Source organism: Sinocyclocheilus grahami, unplaced genomic scaffold (assembly GCF_001515645.1).
Source record: "Sinocyclocheilus grahami isolate Dianchi unplaced genomic scaffold, SAMN03320097.WGS_v1.1 scaffold12.1, whole genome shotgun sequence".
Taxonomy (NCBI): Eukaryota; Metazoa; Chordata; class Actinopteri; order Cypriniformes; family Cyprinidae; genus Sinocyclocheilus; species Sinocyclocheilus grahami.
The window spans coordinates 2,054,374-2,073,879 of NW_015505191.1; the positions used below are offsets into that span (position 1 = coordinate 2,054,374).

A 19,506-nucleotide genomic window follows, 5' to 3' on the forward strand; every position below is an offset into this window, starting at 1 on the left:
GGCCTGACGATTGTTTTTACACATTACTGTGCGATCTAATACTTGTTTAATATTTACCAAGCATAATTTAATTCAAATGTCCACTTAATCTTTAATATTTGGCCATTTCTTTACGACAGAAATGCTATAGCCACTGCAATTTAATGAATATGTGGACATCAAAAGGTGTAAACTCAGAGTGAGGGTTTGAGCATTTATTTTGAAACCGCGAGATGATGTAGGCTATTCTCCTGTGTTTGCGTGGATTTATAAATTATTTAACTTAGAAATCTGATGAAATGGCGCACGTTGCGTTCCCAGATGAACGTTATAATAAAACAAACTCACAACAACATGCAGAGATGGAGTTTGAGCCGCTCCACACATGTAAATGATAACAGTTCCTGTGGAACAGCACTTACTGTGAACGGAGCCGCTGTGAGACGCACGTGCGTAACATACACGCCTATAACTGCATCACATATAATTATTTAATTAAATTGTAGTGTTTGTGAACTCACAGTTATGCTTAATTATGATATTTTGATATTTTGTCGGTTAGTCGACGCAAGCAAAATGAAGTCGAGGATTTAAAAAAATCGAATAGCCGAATAGAATCGACGAATCGCGACAGCCCTAATTGCTTTGTTCTTTATGTTTTCTGTACATATGCGTCTTACACAACAATAAGATTGTTATATTCAAACCATCCTGAAAAATGTATATTACGTTTTCCACAAAAAATATTAAGCAGTACAACTGATGCCAGCAGCGTTGATAATAAGAAATTATTTCGGACACTGAAAATTCATGCTGAAAATTTGGCTTTGCCATTGTAAGAATTATTTGCATTTTTAATATTAAATTCTTAAACAGTTATTTTATAATAATAATTTACAATATTACTGTTCTACTATATTTTTGATCAAATAAGAGAGAATAACAGACTACGCTAAAAAAAACGTACCGACTCCAAATGTATAATATTAGTCGTTCTGACCATCAAACAACTTGCGCCACATAAACACGTTTGTGTGACTTCTAACTAAACGAATACAATATTTAAGCTACAACATCATATGGGGTTCATGCATAATGACTCACAGCATTTTGCATACGATATTAAATGAATGCATGTTTTGAAAAAGTGACAGGCGGCGGACACTCCCCCTGACTTCCTCCCGGCTCCCGCTCGTGTCAAATTGCTCGTCCCGCAACTTCCTGTCGCTGTAATTCCTCGTTGCTAACGGAGGCTCTCTATCTTAGCCTAGCAAGCTAACTCCACAAACAGAAAAGAACAACAATACATGTACTTGAAATGAACGTATGATATTACGTTTTTGAATAATACAGCCGTTAAAATGTGAGCGAATAGAGGGCTAATGAATTTCATGAATCAAGTCGTTTCCGTTACATTCAAATATTGTTGTATGTTATAATGCTAGCTCGGGACTCTAGAGATTTGCTTGACGGCAGCTAGCGGGGAGTTACACTGTTTTTTTTTTGTGTCGCTAATATTACATTGTCACCAGACAAGGTCAGATTGTGACTCAACTGCAAAAATTAAAGTTTCTCTTTTGTAGAGCGATATCGATTTGCTTTGACACCTGTTAACTTAGCTAGCGCGGCTAACGTTAGCTTGCGCTCTCCTCACACGGATTCTGCTGGAAATGGTGAGTGTTTCTTGTCTTCTCTGTTTATGTTTACCTTTCAGTTTGGGTTAATAAGATATATTGTTTTTAAATAGCTGCTGGCCCTATTCTTGATATTGATTTGGTCAAAAATAAAATAAAAATATTTTTTTTTATTGAGTCTCTGGCCTTCGAGCTAGCGAATTAGTTTTAGCAAGTGTGTTTGGAAACCAGAGAGCTGCATTCTAGTTACATGACAGCTTGTCAGTTTCTGTGCAGAAAGCTGTGCTAGCATGTCCGCCAGGTAGTCATGGAGATTTCTCAATTTTGTGTGCGAGGCACATTTTTTTCTTTGCCGTTATGTTTTGGCTCTTCAAAAAAAAATTTTTGGTATGCAGTTATGTAGATTACATTATCATTACTCAAAGGTTGCATCACAGAGTGGAAAGTGGTCATCCATTATGTGATCTGAAGAAGTTTTTTTCCTTTTGTATTGCTTTTGATGCAGCTATTGTGGTATTGTTCTTGCTCTGTTATAAAAAGCAATGTTTATTCCACATCATTGTTTCAAATGCAATGCAGAAAGTTTGATCTGATCGTTTTATGTGTTAACAGGTAGACGCCCTCATGTGCCCATGGAAAAGGCGGCTTTCGAGGGGTGGCTGGAGTCAGTTTCTACCACCTTCCTGGCGCTAAGTGACCAGCAGCGCAACCAATCACTGGACCACCTCATCTCACTGAGTGGCGCCGCCCAACTGCGACACCTGTCCAATAGGCTGGAAACGCTCCTGAAGCGGGATTTCCTGCGCCTGCTGCCGTTAGAGCTGGCCTTCTACCTGCTCCGCTGGCTGGACCCCCAAACCCTACTCACCTGCTGTCTGGTGTGCAAGCAGTGGAATAAAGTCATCAATGCCTGTACAGAAGTGTGGCAGAGCTTGTGTCGAGACCTCGGCTGGCTCATCGATGAGTCCATCCAGGATGCGACACACTGGAAAGGTGTTTATCTAAAGGCCAATTTGCGTATGAAGCAGCTAAGGGAGGAGGATGCTTTTGAGACGAGCTCTCTTATTGGACACAGTGCTCGGGTATATGCTCTCTACTACCGGGATGGGCTGCTCTGCACAGGTGCGTTCATTTTATAGTTGTCTTTCCTGGAGGTGTGGTCAGAAGGAGAGATGTTAAAGTAGGACTGCACGATAAATCGAAATAGAATCGAGATCTCGATTCGACAGAAGCTGCGATTGTCAAAGATTGTCATCTTTCAGTGAAGCACGGTTCTGTGATCAGCAGTAAATCTTCATCCGAAGGCCAGAGGGCGCTCTCTCGCTGAAACTCCAAATACGCCTCGCAGAAGAAACCCAGAAAATGCCTATAGCTGCAGCTGAATAATCGCTCAAACTCCAAATACGCCTTGCAGAAGAAACCCAGAAAATGCCTATTGCTGCAGCTGAATAAACAGAAGATTCAACTGCTTTCATTGATTCAACGTGACTAATAAACACACGACTACGGCAATATACGGTTTATCTGAGTCTTTATTATTATAATTTTCATTAAATTAAAGTATATTTATAATGCAATGCCTTTATCACTGCTTAAATACTATGAAATATGTTGCATGCCTTATTCTGTGTAAGAAGTCACCATCTCACAGAAGGATTTATTTCAAACACTTGACTGACGTTATGAATTTTGGAGTACACAGAGCCGTAGTTCACTGTGAAGCTATGCAAACAGCTGTCATTATTGCGAATGATTTTCTTCGATTTCATAATCACGCAATAAAATCGTCTTTAAAATTATTCTGCTCCATCTGAAAGCACGTGATGATGATTTCCTGCTGATTACAGAACCGGCATTACTATCAAAATGCGCATAACAATCGCATTTGATTAATCGTGCAGCCCTATGTTAAAGTCATCATAAAATTCCTAACTCTTATTTCTGAATAAATCTTTTTGATCTTATCGCGAATGATTCATCCTTGCATATGTTTTTGCATTGAGCTCGTTATTTTTAATCCAGTTTCTATAGCTCGATCTTCCAGTGAAGCAACAGATTTCTGTAATCCTTTCCACCACCACCCTTTTTTAAATTGACCTCAAGCTCTCATTCATATCTGCCTCCATCCAATCAACTATCGATGTATACAACCAAGTCCCTGCTACTTCCATTACATGCAATATTAAATGCTATTTTATGAGCTCCTACATGAGCTCAATTTTAATTCTCCAGTGTGGGGATGAATGAGTTATAGTGCTCCTTAATGGATTCATGTATCTCAGGGCCATTAAAAATGATTGATACATGTTAATCTGAAATGAATTGAGTACTTGGTTTGTGTAAAGTTATGTTGGCTTTTTATAGCCTGAACTGAATATGGATGTAGTTTTGTTCTTTTTACAAAGTCATATTTGCTCTCTGGCACCAAAACAACACTTTTTTTGTGAGGGGAAACCAAATTAAATTCAGTAGGTTTACTGGTGAAGCATGGGTAAAATACTTTAGATATTGCTTGTTTTTAATGAAGATCACGTTTGGTCGCGCACTGAACAAAGACGTCCTTCCTCTTAGGTTCTGATGACCTGTCCGCTAAACTATGGGATGTCCGCACAGGGCAGTGCGTCTACGGCATCCAGACCCACACTTGTGCCACTGTCAAGTTTGATGAGCAGAAATTGGTGACTGGGTCTTTTGACAACACCATTGCATGCTGGGAATGGAGCACTGGTGCCAAAATCCAGCAATTCCGAGGACATACTGGAGCGGGTTGGTGTCAAATTCTCCAGAAAGTTGTGTTTTGATTGTGCTATGATTTCTGTTTTGTCAGTGTAGTCCTTCATGGTTGTGTCATAGCATCAAGACATAGCGTATGCATAATCCTAAAGTTTTGCTTTTTTTTGCAGTATTCAGCATAGACTACAACGATGATTTGGACACCCTGGTCAGTGGCTCAGCAGACTTCACTGTTAAAGTCTGGTCCCTGTCTTCAGGAACCTGTGTCAACACTCTTACTGGACACACTGAGTGGGTCACCAAGGTAAGACTCTTGACCAGTTTTCATTGTGCAAAATTGTAGTGTACTATTTAGCAGTTTTTTTTTATTTTAACTCTTTAACTCTGCACCTATACGGTTCATCTGTGCTTGTTTAGGTGCACCTTCAAAAAAGCCTAGTGGAGTCCATGATGCACAGTCCTGGTGACTACATACTACTGAGTGTTGATAAGTATGAAATAAAGGTAATATAAATCGCTTGTGCTAATATTTTTAGTTTAGAGTTTTTCAAATTGTTGGTCATTGTATTAACATAGTATTAACCTAATATCAATATTACTTTTTTTTTTTTTTATCACATATCACAGTTATCATCAAAACCAGTATTTTTTACAGCACCCCTAGTTGCATTGATGTAGTTATGCGAGATTCTGACTTCATATGGATACGATATTTATCTGGTTCTGTTTGTCCATAGGTGTGGCCTATAGGTCGTGAGATCAACTGTAAGTGCTTAAAGACTCTATCCGTGTCAGAAGACCGCAGTGTTTGCTTGCAGCCGCGGTTACAGTTTGATGGCCGGTACATTGTCTGTAGTTCAGACCTGGGCATATACCAGTGGGACTTTGCAAGTTTTGATGTCATCAGGTACATTCATTTCTGCCCCTTAATTGTTTAACCAAGCTACCAGTAACCCTGTTCAATCAACTGTCCTTTAAATGTTTGACTGTTTTATATTAGAGAGCGAACTGTAATCTTTTTTTTTTAAGTTAAAATGAAGAAATGTTCTAAAATATGTGAGATTCTGCACTATTTCTAGACCACAAATCAAATCAGCAAATGTGTGCAACTATATATTGTTTTATCGAAAGATAGGCATTTGTGTTTAATTTACTGATTCTTTCATATTTACAGAGTCATCAAACCACAGCAGGACCCCTCCAGTCTCTCTCTGCTTAGTTTTGGCAAGGTGTTCGCTCTGCTCTTTGACAACCACCACCTCTATGTTATGGACTTGAGGACTGAGGTTACCGTGGGCCGCTGGCCACTGCCAGCCTACCGCAAATCCAAACGTGGCTCTAGTTTCTTACCGGGTGTCACCTCATGGCACAACGGTTTGGACGGCAAGAACGATGCGGGCCTGGTGTTCGCCACTAGCATGCCCGACCATAGCATTCATCTGGTTCTTTGGAGAGAGAACGGGTAGAAAGGCGGATGTGGTGAATACTAGCCCTGTGGTTTGGAAAGCAGGCAGGACTTTAACGAACACAAAAAGAAGAAAAAAGGGTGCTCTCGATTTGAAAAATATTACAGCCAACCAAGTTAGTTAATGCATGGACCAAAGTGTTTTCCCCTCCTCGCCTTTGTTTCCATTCGCATTAGGGATTCACTCTTGCTTCACTCTCTTAGTCGCTTGCAAACCACGCATTCAGCACATTACGATCTATAGAAAAGAAGACCGCTGGAGATTTGTAGTACAGAGCATAGTTTCTCTCCGTAATGTGAACAATCCAAGGTTTTTGTTTGTTGAAGATTTAAGAGAGATTTCCCACTGAACCTCAGAGTTTAGCTCCTTTTGATTTCACACCAGTGAGAGGTATTGAAATGCTAAGGCACCACCAGAGCACAGATCGCTTCACAGCAAGCATGATAAGTAGAGTTGGTGTGTTTTTACAGCACAATCACCAAGATTGACAATGAAGTACTTTTTTTTTTTTTTTTTTTTCCCCAGTGTTACCTTTTCAATTAATTTGCGTTTCTTTACACATCAGGAATTTTGCTTTGGACACAGAAATGTTGCCTTAAATGTATGATTTCCTATTGAAGTAATTGAGTTTGCAGACCTCTGCATCCGTAGACGCTGGCTTGCGCCTCAAACATCTGTGTTGGTCATTTTGCTGAGTCTTGAAAAGGCTCTGATAAAATGCTATCTGAATTAATCAAATGGCTTTTGTATGAAGGTCATTCAGAGGTGGCTTCTCGCTGTTACTGACCCTTGGTTTTATTTTTCATTCAGTTTATTAGTCATGTGCCTTTGTTTTAACATTTAACCATTAGCATTTACAGTGTGTCACATTTTGAATTCCAATCCTCCCTCAGTGACGGAAGAATCAGTTTTATGCTTCTTTTTTTTTTTTAACCTAATGTAACCGACACTGTAAGAATTAGTCTTACTACTATTTAGCCAGAGTAGATCACACAAAAGTGTTTCTTGTGAATCTCATTGAATGTTCATTTTTAATCTTTATTTTTAAAGACTGATCTTATTTTTGCATAACCCAGGCTAACCAGCCGTTGTCACTTTATATAGCTGCTTCTGTAGTTCTGTATATCCCCCTGGAACATAAATCAATATAACTTTATTTTTTTCCAAACCATCACAACAAAGTATTTTGGGTTGATCGTTTAAGGCATTTTTCACCTTCCCCTCACACATTTCTCAAGTCGATAGATACCAGGTAAAATTATGATTAAATATCATTGGGGGTTACTTATGATGTCTGTATGCACTGGTCGTGTGTTACTTCACTGAAATGCAAACCTCACAGACAGTAATGCCATCCATCCATCATTAGCAAAATTCAGGTCTGTTGTTTGTATAACAAAATAACATGCTGTCTTACAAATAAATGACAGTAGCTAATGATAGAAGGTGACTTTCTTTTGTCTCGTGATATTTGTCGTTTTCCTTATGTGGTTTGTGTCAACATAAACTCTATGTAAGTAACAGTCTTCTTATAACCAGAATTACAGGAGGCTTTCTCACGCGAGGAGGATCATGTTTTATTCAGTTTGCACACTAGAGGGCGATGCTGCAACAGATATTTGAGTAAGAGACTGACGAAGGGTCGTCTAAACATACAAGAAAAAAAACTTCTCGTACAAAAACAAAAATCGTAGTCATTTTGTGTTTAACATGAAAAAATAAATCAACCTCGCATGAGGGAGAGTGGATAATGATTTTTCATTTTTGAGTGAACCGTTCCTTTAGTCCTTTAAGAAGTGTGTAACAAAATGACTTAAAGCTTGTATAAATTTCAGTGTCATTCCCACAGTTTGACGATCACCTTCCAATCAGTCTGGTCTCAGTTTCCCTCTTCTAGCTTGATTGTCTCAGCTAATTTATATTCCCCCTCTTCTTTTTCCTTTCTTCGCCCTCTTTTTCTTCCCCCGAGCTCCCCCTCGTGCTCCTCCCCTCAGCCCCTCAAAAATTCATTGGAAGGAGTTAAAGCAGAATAACATGGCATGTCTCTCTCTTATTCCCTCTGTCTCTACCTCTCAGTCTCAGTGCCAGTGCAGAATTAATGGGCCATTTGGGCTAAGCATTATGGCGTAATCCCAAAACTTTCATTCACATCACAATTACTCATTTTGCCATACAATAGACCTTTTTTGTCCATGAACAAACATAGGATAGGAAAATGCTTGATAAATGGTTAGATTGAATTGAACTACGTTTGATAATTCACTTATAAAGATTCCTTGTAAACCGCTTTCTCATACTGTTTATTTAGACTAAGGTGGTTATATCCATTGTTTGGAGAGGGATTCAGACATGTTTATAAAACTAGTTTAATATGCTAAAGCTTAAATAATTTTAAAATGATAAATTAATTTACTTATTTCCATATTTTAGATATGTTTTTGTTATGCTAAAGGAAAATAATTGGTGGGGAATGTTAAAGTTACTTAAAGGTTATGTTGTGTTATTCTGCCAAGTTATTGTTTTTCTTCTTTTTTAAATCTAGAAATGTTTGTTCAGTGACATTCCAGCACTGGAAGGATCAGGAAAAGCTGTTACCCACCGCAAAGGGTGAATTATGAACATATAACGACAGAGATGCAATTGAAAACGAAGCATACCCCTCAAGTGAAAGTAAAATGCTTTATTTTGTTGTTTCAGTGCAGAAGGTCTTCCCATTTCCAAGACCACCCACATGAAGAGATTTATATCAGTATGCATTGAAACCACGAGCAATTACAATGCAAAGGACCACTGATGAGCTCCATATGCTTAAAAATCGCAAATGTCAATGGCAAACACAGCATATTAAGTCTTGATGAGATACATCTCTTCTAATCCTTTTAATGATTTGTGCATGTTTAATTATGAGTGCTCTAAACATATTGAAAAGGCATGTCTGCACTGTTTCTATTGTGGGATGAGAGAACACACACACACATACACACACACACACACGTGTTTATTTTCACCCTGTCCGCAGACCAAACATGATTACAAGTTGCACAGTCAATATTTAGATATTGCGGTTAGGCCCTCAGCCATGCTCTCTATTCTCCTCCCCTCAATGTGTGCATGTCGTCAGACAGGATATTCCCACTTTTACTGAACTGATCTGATTACTGTGGCAATCACTGTAATCATTACAAGACATTTCTGAGATACAGTTGTCAGTGCATGTGTTCTGAGACAACTGGCTTGGTTGCACCTTTAACATCCATGGCCAACATTCCATTGCACAAAATGTTCATTTACAGTGGAGGTTCTTTGATTATTAAAATGTTCTTCACCATACGTAGAAGAACCCAAACTGGTTATTCTATGTAGTGCTCATGTAGATAGGCAATGCCAATTCGAGTTAACCTCATAATTTCCCAATCCCGTTCTCCCCATCATTCCAGTCCTATCTATACAGTGCCTATCAAATTTAAAAGTAAAACAGGCCTATCTCCGTGCCCCTGCAATTATGTCATCTTGAATTTTGTGTAGCTGTAGTTTTTAAATAACTCATTTCTTTTTCTTTTCAATCCTCTCCAACATCAGAAGCATACAGATATTTGCAGATAGGAGATGGTGTACATAAGATTCGGTGGTTCCTTTAGGGGTACAAGAGCTTGTCAGTGCATGGGTCAGGACCCTAAAAGGGACAATATTGTAGCTTAGCTACAACTGATGGACATTAGTAGTAATATGTATGTTCATAGTACTGCTATGTGCCTTTTAGAGGTGATTAAGGTCGTTGCACCCTTAAAGGGATAGTTCATCCAAAAATGATAACTCTGTCATTAATTATTCACCCTCTTGTCGTAATGAACCCGTAAGACCTTCGTTCATCTTCGGAACACAAATAAACATATTTTTGATGAAATCCGAGAGCTTTCTGACCCTGCGGAAACGAAACTACCTCGTTCAAGGCCCAGAAAGGTAGTAAGGACATTGTTAAAATAGTCCATGCGTCATGCACTGAAAAAAAATATTCTAAATTTTTTTTTAATGTAAGTGGTTGCAAACAATTTATTTTAGCTACATTTAATTAAAAAAAATGTTAAAAGCTAGTCAACTAAATTTGTTTATTTAAATGTAGCTAAAATAAATTGATTGCAACCACTTACCTTAAAAAATTTAGTAAATTCAATTAATCATTTTATTTCAGTGTGTACTCTCATGAATGCGCAGCGGAGAATGACACAGAAGAGAAGAATTATTGAATTAAGTTATTTTTGTTTTCTTTGTGCACAAAAAGTATTCTCATAGCTTCATAAAATTGAGGTTGAACCACATGGACTACTTTAGAAATGTCCTTACTACCCTTCTGGGCCTTGAACGTGTCAGTTGCGTTGTTGTCTATATGGAGGGTCAGAAAGCTCTGTGATTTCATCAAAAATATCTTAATTTGTTTTCCAAAAATGAACAAAGGTCTAATGTGTTTGGAACAATCTGAGGGCTAATGACAGCATTTCTCTCATTCCTTTGTTTTAAAGTAACAGCAGTCTTCCAAACCCATTCCTTTGCAATACTGTAATGATCAGGCGAGAAATTAACACAGATGCAATGAAGATATGTAAATATCTCTGAGTTTTGTCTATATTCGTTTACCTATTCAGAAACTCACTGTCATCTGTGTTGATAGTGGTGAGCTACAGGCCCAAACAATTCCCTCTTTCCCTCTTTCCAGCCCTCCACGGACAGACAATGGATCATTCACACTGCCCTGCCTTCATGCCACTGATTGGCTTACGGTAAAAAACATTCAGGCCTCGTGGGAACTTTCCAGCTGAGATGATAATCAGAAGGGGGAGGGAAGGGAGAGAGGGACAGATAAAGGCTACAATAGGCAACAGAGACCTTATTTACATCTCATATCCCCTCCCCAAACAAATCAACAACAACATGGGCCTAATGAGAGGGACCGAGCTGGTGCCATTACACTAGCTGCTAAACTGAAGCTAATGGCTTTACTTCGGTGTTTGTGCATATGTGATGTATACACACTTCCAGTCCAGTTCATGGTACAAAATATTTTTTTTTTGTGTGTGTTGTAATGATCATGAGAGTTGTTACTATTGTACTTTTTATTTGATGAGAAAGTGAACCTTAGAACTTGGTGTTGATTTGTAACATAGTGACCAACAAAACAGCTGCATGTCAGTTTCCAAAAATATGTTATAGTATAAGATGTACAAGAATGTAAAATGATCTACACTACAGTGTGAGCATAAGAGCTCTGCTCAGGACCACCATGAATTCTCTTTTAATCAGCGAACATACTGAGGCTTAATGGGTCAAACCGTCCTGGGACATGAGAGCTATGATGTCAGTTAGCCCACATTGAACACATTTTATTTGCTTTGTGATGAAAAATTGGTAACACTTTGCAGAAATGTTCTCTATGTTAACATTACTTAGCAACAGCTTTAAAAACAAAAAAAATGACAGATGCATATTGATACAGCAATACTGCAACTACACAACTGCAATGAATAAGGTTTTGATAGCATCAAAATGGATGATTCTTTTTTTTATGGAATGTTGCAGTGTTTATTATGAATGATTTATCAGTGCACAACATTTTTTTTTCAAAATAAGGCCCTGCGAGATTGAATCAAAAACATTAGCATGCCAGTCCTCTTAAAACTACGACTCTTCTCTGATGTCGTGTATACATGCACAAAGGTGGGCAATCTGAAAAATTACTTTCTACGATCCATTTAAGTCCTGATTGGACAAAATCAAGTCCCGCTCTGCATTCTGTCATTCGATAATCAACTTCTCTCAGATACATAATAGAGAAATAAAGCACAATTTCCATTTGGACTTCATGCCCAAACTATATGTTATTACTATAAATATATGTGGACTTGAAGTACATCCAACAGCAGTGCTGATGTATATCAGTTTAAAGATAAACTAATTTTTACAATTTTATCAGTGGGAAAGAAGCATGTGGTTCATTTTCAAAGCTCGCAAAAGTCACAGAAATTGCATAAGTGTGTGTTTAGACTATTCAAAACAATGACATCTAAGTAGTGCTGTACTTATTTTGATGTAACAAAATGAGAATCTGGGGTCAATTTTATTCAGCATCCTATTTCAATAAAGGATGAGCAAGTGAAAAATATTCAGCATGTTTGGGGCCTTCCATTTAGATGTATTAGTATTTATAAACTGGTTTCTGGCTAGCAAACAACTAAACATTAAATGGCGATTGTTTCAAAGACGTGATTAAAAGTTTGGTAAATTATTATAAATTATGTTCAAGAAAACAGCGTTACCACTTTGACATCAGCCCTCGGTTCTGTTCTATTCATTTTACAGATGCTTTACTGTTTAAATACTACCAGACCATTACTTTAGGGTCAAGTGCACTTTAGAGGTTGTCTAAGTGAGGACAGCAAAGGGCCAACAATCCATTTAAAGCTTTTAGCTGAGATGGTTGACAATACAATATGGCTTTTTACACACACTAAAAGTTGTATTATGATAGACAAGATGAATGTGTGACATACTAAACCTTAGCCACACATTACAATCATGGAGTTTTAAAGAGGGAAATTCCAAAGTATTTGCTCAGTTCAACAGACGGTATTTGTATGAAGAGCTTTAGAGAGGGTCTTCCTTATAAAAGACCCGGGAAATGGCTGCAACAGCTCATTCAGAAACATTTGCTTAAGATATGAAAAAAGCAGACAGTTAAGCAAACACAGACCAGTGAAAGTAGCGGAAAGACAGTTAACAGCTGTTTCCATTAAATCAGCTTGGTGGAGCCAGGCCATTTTGGCAACAAACTAATATCATAGTGTGCAATCGCTGTGCCTTTGAGAGCTTCTTGACGAGGGAGGTCCTGATGAATATGTTTTTGGCAATGAGGCTTCAGCGTGTGTAATCATTTGTGACAGTGGTGGAGACGTGAAGACTGAGACTTCTTGAGCGCTGAGAAAGCCATGTGCCCTCTTTCCAAAAAAAAAAACAACAACTCAGCATTCCTAATATAGAGTTGTTATGACTTATTGCCACTGTGGGCAACAGTACAAAATAGTTTCGATAGAAAAGGGAAATTCTGTGTTATATAAAGTAAATGTCTTCATGTATTGTGATTTCTTTACTTTGGTACTTTTCAATAGCTCTTTTGACCATAAGGAAAACTGTATAAAGTAATATGATATTCGTTAAAGCAATGGCACTTTTGTAGTTTATACATATAATAGTTTTAAGTATGCAACTGGTTAAAGTTATGAAGGACAGAGTTGTCTATTCATGCCTCAGACTTCATCTGAACAAGAGAAAATTTGGCCCACTTCATTTCTGGCCTGCGTCCAACACTGACATGATTCAGGCTAGATTTCAGCAGCATGCGTGCACGAAAAGAGCTAGAACTTCTCTAGAAGTGAAATTATGCAAATAATTAGACACATCTTAGATCCAGGTCTTTCCACTGAAAGTTCTCTTTTAGTTTTTCCCCTGATTGCAAAGCCTGGGCTACTTTTCAGCAAATAATGATAAACAGGTCTGACAGCTTGGCAAGAGGGGACAACCGACTCCTCAGAGAGATTCTGAATACATTTCACAGCAGTTCTCTCTATAAGAAAAGGAAATGCCAACATCTTGCAGTAATAGTCTCAGCAGATTGAACAATTTCATCCTTTGTGAGGAGTGAAGCCTTGAGCTCTGGAGTTGCTTGGAGTCCTCTGTGTGTGAACGAAAATGTGCAGGGCTCATATTCTGTTTTCTCAGTGTCAGGGAAGCAGTTTCATTGCTTGTTGTGTAATAGTTTGTGATTTTATTGATCTATTATTTTAAACTTTCACGTTCTGCTAAATGAAATCACACCAGATAGTAAAACTGCAGCACTTTTCTCATTTCCAATCTGTTCAAAATGTAATTTCTTTACTTCAACAAGAACATGCTTGTGAGAAAGCTATGTGAGAAATGGATGTGCTGTATTACAGTTTTTCTGTGGAATGTTAGAGAATTTGCATGAGACTGTTTGCTCCCTTACTCCCAAATGGGCCATCTAATCTCTCTAATTGGAAAAAGGAGAAAATGTTGAAAGGTGGGAGTGGGGTAGAGGGCATTTTTGGCCAGCTGCCCGAGCTTTGTGGTTTGAGCGCTGCAGTGTGATAGGGTCAGTGTAGCATGGATAACACAGTCCACTCTGTTCTTCAAAAACTGCCCCTTCTCTTTCTGCAGATCTGGGCCAGGTGATGATCATAATCAGATACTGAGAAATGGAAAGCACAGGATTATTCCATAATCGTGTAGATATGCATCAAATGTGTAACATCTATTTATAATTTTATATAATTATATAGTTTAACTGATTAGATCTCTCAAAATGCAGACCTGCAACTATCTGGATAGTTTTTGGGCTTTTTGTATAATACTGTGGAGTACGTAATGAGGGGACAGGAAAGTTTTGGGGTGATAACAGAAGGAAAAAGGAAAGATGTGTGTTGGAACAGCTGTTATTTTGCTCCATTTAGGCAATCAACCCAACCAGAGAGGATCAAAGGATATGCAATCATCTGCTGACCAAATGCAACGGCCAATGCATGTCATCACAGAAATCACCTAAGTGAACTTCCTACAAGTGTTTCTAATAGAGAAGCATGTGTCCACATGCCTTGACTTTTGGACAAATCTTTAATAATTGTTGTGTAGATTTTGGACTTATTGAATGAGACCCACTGACAACATATGAAGCTGGAATATTAACACTGAAATCATCAGATCATGCATCAAAATGGAGAAGTGATGATTGCAAAAACATCTTTGAAATCTTTTTGTTTAAACAGACAAATCCAATTCTCCAAATAAAACAAAATAAAACAACTGTCTGCAAAATGCCTGTTAAATTCATTATGGATTGTACAAACATGGAGAGACATAAACCAATGCAAAATGAAACCATATTAAAAAATAAGAACACACACACACACACACAAACTCTCTGCCATGTTATTTCATTTAGAAATCTTTCAATTGATCTTAAGTGAATTATGTTTTATTTATTTTCTTATGGGTATTTAAAACAAACTTGACCTGATAATTTCCCTTAAAAACGTCAATGAAATGTGAATGAAAGCAATGGATTAAGTTATTTCTCTGAGATTTCAAATTATCAATATCATTCCATTTTTAAATCAAACAAAATAAAATTATACATTAACAGATGGTCTTTTGTAATACCTTGAACTCAAATATTTCCCTATAAAAGTTGTTCCTCCATGATATTTCTTTGGAGTGCAGCAGGCACCATTAATTGGTCAATTAATTTTAATGGTTTATTTGTGGAAACCATTAACATTTTCTGTGATGGTTTTATTATTTTTTTTCAGTAGGGTCATACGCCTATATCAGTTATACAGTGGTATTGTGGCTGCTGTGTATCACATGACAATCAGCATGATACCCCTGACACTACAATACAAAATTATTTGTCAAATAAATGACACATGATGAAACATTCATTTTAGTTGCAATTGTTATAGATTACTTCTAGAGATTGCAGTGATACATGACATGGTGAAAAATGACTGGACGAATAATACTTAAAGTAGGTTAAGATGAATTTTAAAATTGTGCCCCCTAAAACCACAAGTGCCCCCCCAGTTACTTTGGTCTAGAACTGCCCCTGGAGTGCAGATACATGAATACTTATTAAGACAGGCTGAAGGCTAAATAAGTTCAAATAATTACCCATAATAGCATTGCTGTTAGGGTACCGAGGACTGGGCAGGGACATGCAATGCACTTTCATAGCCAAAATATTCTAGCACCGTGTCACCGTAGGCGGCGTCTGACGCTTTATCAAGTCAAATTACGGCCCGCACCCTCTCCAAATTCTCGACCTTCATCAAGTTCCGACCTCCACCCTCCAAGTGACGTCAGAAATCACAACAACTGATCAGACCAATAGTGTGCTGCATGCATACTTCTGGGGTCCGGGTAACTGAACAGATCCAACAAGACATCCCAGAGAGAGGACTCAGAGTGAGTTGAACTTTTTCCAGCTTTGTTATTTGAACAAGATGCAGTGTGAGATCGCTTTTGGGATGTTTCGATGTAATTTATAAACCGTTGATTCCTCGCTGGACTGCTGCACAAAGAGCAGCGAGAATAAAGACTAGTCGAGCTTCAAAGTGTTGCTGCACGTTTTGCTTTCGCGGCGGTTCGTTTCCAACCATTTGGTGTTTTGTCCATGGAGGAGTTTCGATACACGTTTCTGCGGATATCGAAGGAACAAATATGAGCATACTTAACTATCTGAAGTGGTCAATAGAAGAACGCGGCTAGACGGTGGGCATGGAACAAGAGGAGTTGTTTATCTCAGTCTCTGGTGGAGAAACATTATGGGTTATAAACCAACAAATGGAATCCCTTGACCTAATAATTAACTTTTAAGCTTCTGCGTTATAAAGGAATGGCACATTCTGGCAACTCTCCAGTCATTCTACGGCTGCAAATATTGATTTTGTCCATCGGCTGTGCATTGGTATGTTATAGTCGTTTATCCACCGCATCACCGGCACACAACCAGCGTTTGATCTGCTGGCAAGCCATCATGAAGTGCCAAGGAGAACCGGAGTGTCACTACGCGTACACACAGTATCTACACGCGTGCGGTCCGGTGATAAACGGCAACAGGAAGAAATGTCCCAGCCATTGCATTTCTTCCATCATTCAGCTCAATCTGACTGTGAACGGCCCGGCACTGGAGGACTGCGAGTGCGCCTCGGACACTCTATGCAAGATGACCAAGAGAGCCATTGAGCCCTGTATGCCCAGAACGAGCCACATGGGCTGCACCGAAGCGCGTAAGCAGTGTGAGAAGGATCCCGAGTGCAGCACCGCCATGCGGGGCTATCTGTATCACTGCAGGAAACTCTTCGGCGGAGAGCGCTGCTCTGACGACTGCCGGCGGGTCATCACGAACATGCGCTCCATCCCTAAAGCCCAGCAGCTGGACACTTGCGTGTGTGACGGCACAGAGAGGACCATATGCGAGTATGTCAAAGGCAGCATGAAAAACTTCTGCTTTAACGACCGGTACGGCGGGAGTGGCTTTTCAGATACCGAGGACGACTTGGACTACGAATACGAGACGGATTATGAGGACGAGGAAAGTGATGCCTGGGATTTAAGAGCACAAAAGCGTTCGATTGTGATGTCCACCATTTTGACACTTTCTTCTCTTGTTATAGTAAGATAGGGCATGTTTTCAGAATTAACTGCATATTTGGCCTGGGTGGAAATAATGGTTAGGGCCCAAAATTAAGCCCCAACACCCCTCCCCCCCAGACATTGAAGTAAAAACAAAAGGTGCGTGTGTGTGTGTGTGTGTGGAGGGGGTTATATACACAAGTGTGTATATATACGACGTTTTAGTCCAAGTATTAAGACACTTGGGGAAGTCTCTAGGTTTCTAAAAGCAACAATAGCGCTACGCGATCACTGTCCCGCGATAAAAGTAGCATGCTATCACTTTATTGTAGATGTAGCCTACACACAAAAATATGACAAGACCTTTTGTGTTTTGTACAGAACGTCTTTAGTTGAAGTGCGGGCGCACCACGACACGAATCTCATATCGTAAATTACTGACAGAAAAATAGTCCCCTGAAAGAGTAATGGAATAATTCGCACAGTGTATTTGGTCGTATTATCTGCCCCGCGTGAAGTAGCCTATGTTTCAATGGGCAAAACATGTTAGTCTCGAACTTTTCGTTTTTTGGGGGGTGGTTGGGACTTGGCTAGAAAGCCCTGCTTTCTGCTTATAGGCGCTTAAAATGTACAGGTACACGAGATAAACAGCCCACTGGATAAAAATAAAGAAGAAAACCAGAATCCCATAATGAAAGTTTGTTTTTAAAAACCTAGTTGCATACCAAAATCCGCACACCATGAAAAGGAGTCATTTGTCTTTTATGTAGGCTAAAGAAAATATGTTGGAAATATATGCTCTGCTAGTATACTGTATATTAAGTTATTATGAACTATTGTGGAAACTGCTATTCAAAAAGATAAATAAATATTGTTAGTTTATTTTTGTATGAAAGATTGGTTAGTGTAAACAAAATGATTATTGTAAATGTGTATTATGTTTCTGTATCATATAATTGTGTGAATAATGTTGATAAACAATACCATGGAATACTGTTTATAATGTTCATAAAGATTGGCTTCAAATTATTCCAAAGATCATCTGACTTGTGTGCCTGGTTATTTCACTATACAAACAACTAATACAACAACTTTACATGCAGATCTGATGTCAGCTAAATGAATGTATGTTTTTACTTTCTATTGTACACTCGGAAGCAGATTCATGAAATATCCCAAGTCATTCTAAAGTAATTTAGTCAATAATGTTCCGTGTCTGCCATCATCAAAAAAGCTTTAATTTCCACCTGATATCCCCTGCAGTTTATAAATGTTACCAAAGTCTTTATCATGAGCATGTGCTAGTCAAACATCTTGGCTCTGTCTGTGCCTGCACTTGACCTTGTAAACATAAATGTTTACAGAGGGAGTTAGTCTAGGTTCCCAGAGACTCTCAACATCTAAGGAAACAAATGAGGTTGTCTTTAAACAGGATCAGAGTTGAGCATGAGCCAAGAGACTGGCTTATTTGTTCAAAGCCCGAGTGTTTATTTAAAGTCTTCACTCAGGCTGACAAGGAAAAAAGCGGTGTTCGTGTGAATGAAGCCTCAAGTAGCCATCACAAACGCACTCAGCCTGCTACTGTGTGTGTAAGTGGGCTTGTCGCTGCTCAAAAGAGTTTGCTTCTCAGTGTGAGTAGCACTTGGGTAGTACAAATCTCCTCTTAGATTCCATATGCCTCTTTGTTCTGTTAAGTTTAATATAACAATACCAGCTTGATACCTAGTTAGCATTCCAAATACAAAAGAGCAATAAGGTATTATGCCATAAAATATATTAGAATTTGCCCTCCCCCAGCACCTTAAAAAAGGTCAGCCTCTCACAGAAACGAATCATTGAGAAAATTGTGAATTTTCTCAATGATTTTCTCAGTGCTACAAGAGTTCTAGAGATCCAAGATGGCAGCCGTGGTGCTTAGTTCATTTCAAGGCAGACGTGGGACTAGGCTTCTCAGTCTTAATGAATGAAGGAGAAGTCGAGTGGCACTTCTGTCATGCTAATACTAAACACACAATAGAGGCAGTACACAATGACCTGGCACTTCATTCTGTCTTCTAGCTGACACCTCTAGAAAGAGCAGAGTGAACGTTCTTGAGAGAGCAGAAGGAGAAGATAGTACAATGTAAATTATGTTAATCTGGTCCAAATGGAGGAGGTTACTTTTTCAAAAACTACGTTCTTCAATATTTTTATGCCTTATTTGTATTTATACATGTTAGTAATGCATTTTAATAGGAAAAAGTAAATACATTATTTTTGAGAGAGCAAATCATTTGGATAAATAAGCAGTATTTTAGTTTCGTAAGGAAAACCTTGGGGATTTCTTTTTTTTTTTTTGTGATGTAAAACTTTGTCAGAAAAGATGTATGTATTGATAGTCTGGAATTTAGCTACTTTATAACATAATAAGCAAAAACAATGTCATATATATATATTTACATATTTTAGAGAGGTGAAATATTTTTTGTTTAGGTTTCTTTCTTTTTCTTTCTTTCTTT

The 19,506-nt window shown here is 38.4% G+C and overlaps 2 protein-coding genes across 3 annotated transcripts; both read left to right on the forward strand.

The window, feature by feature from the left end:
- The first annotated feature begins 1,197 nt into the window (after nucleotides 1-1,197).
- LOC107597196 (F-box/WD repeat-containing protein 2-like) lies at nucleotides 1,198-7,254 on the forward strand. 2 transcript variants are annotated; one of them, XM_016288161.1, is made up of 8 exons: nucleotides 1,198-1,288; nucleotides 1,563-1,652; nucleotides 2,226-2,735; nucleotides 4,185-4,379; nucleotides 4,517-4,650; nucleotides 4,764-4,850; nucleotides 5,084-5,253; nucleotides 5,521-7,254. In XM_016288161.1, exons 3-8 carry the CDS (start codon nucleotides 2,246-2,248, stop codon nucleotides 5,810-5,812), a joined length of 1,368 nt encoding a protein of 455 aa, XP_016143647.1. In that variant the 5' UTR covers nucleotides 1,198-1,288; nucleotides 1,563-1,652; nucleotides 2,226-2,245; the 3' UTR covers nucleotides 5,813-7,254. The 2 variants fall into 2 exon arrangements, with proteins under 2 accessions (XP_016143647.1, XP_016143640.1); XM_016288154.1 differs by having other exon boundaries at nucleotides 1,198-1,652.
- Nucleotides 7,255-16,238: 8,984 nt separating this feature from the next.
- Nucleotides 16,239-17,917, forward strand: LOC107597997 (growth arrest-specific protein 1-like; the record flags this gene model as incomplete). The annotated part of the gene is made up of 1 exon (XM_016289238.1): nucleotides 16,239-17,917. A coding segment is annotated over one exon (819 nt), but the record flags the coding sequence as incomplete, so codon positions are not given.
- Nucleotides 17,918-19,506: the final 1,589 nt, after the last annotated feature.

What these genes read in the sequence shown, in the direction of transcription:
- LOC107597196 (XM_016288154.1), top strand. Translation starts at nt 2,246, where the DNA reads ATGGAAAAGGCGGCTTTCGAGGGGTGGCTGGAGTCAGTTTCTACCACC. An exon ending in GGATGGGCTGCTCTGCACAG is followed by an intron (nt 2,736 to 4,184) that starts GTGCGTTCATTT and finishes CCTTCCTCTTAG; the next exon opens with GTTCTGATGACCTGTCCGCT. An exon ending in ACACTGAGTGGGTCACCAAG is followed by an intron (nt 4,651 to 4,763) that starts GTAAGACTCTTG and finishes GTGCTTGTTTAG; the next exon opens with GTGCACCTTCAAAAAAGCCT.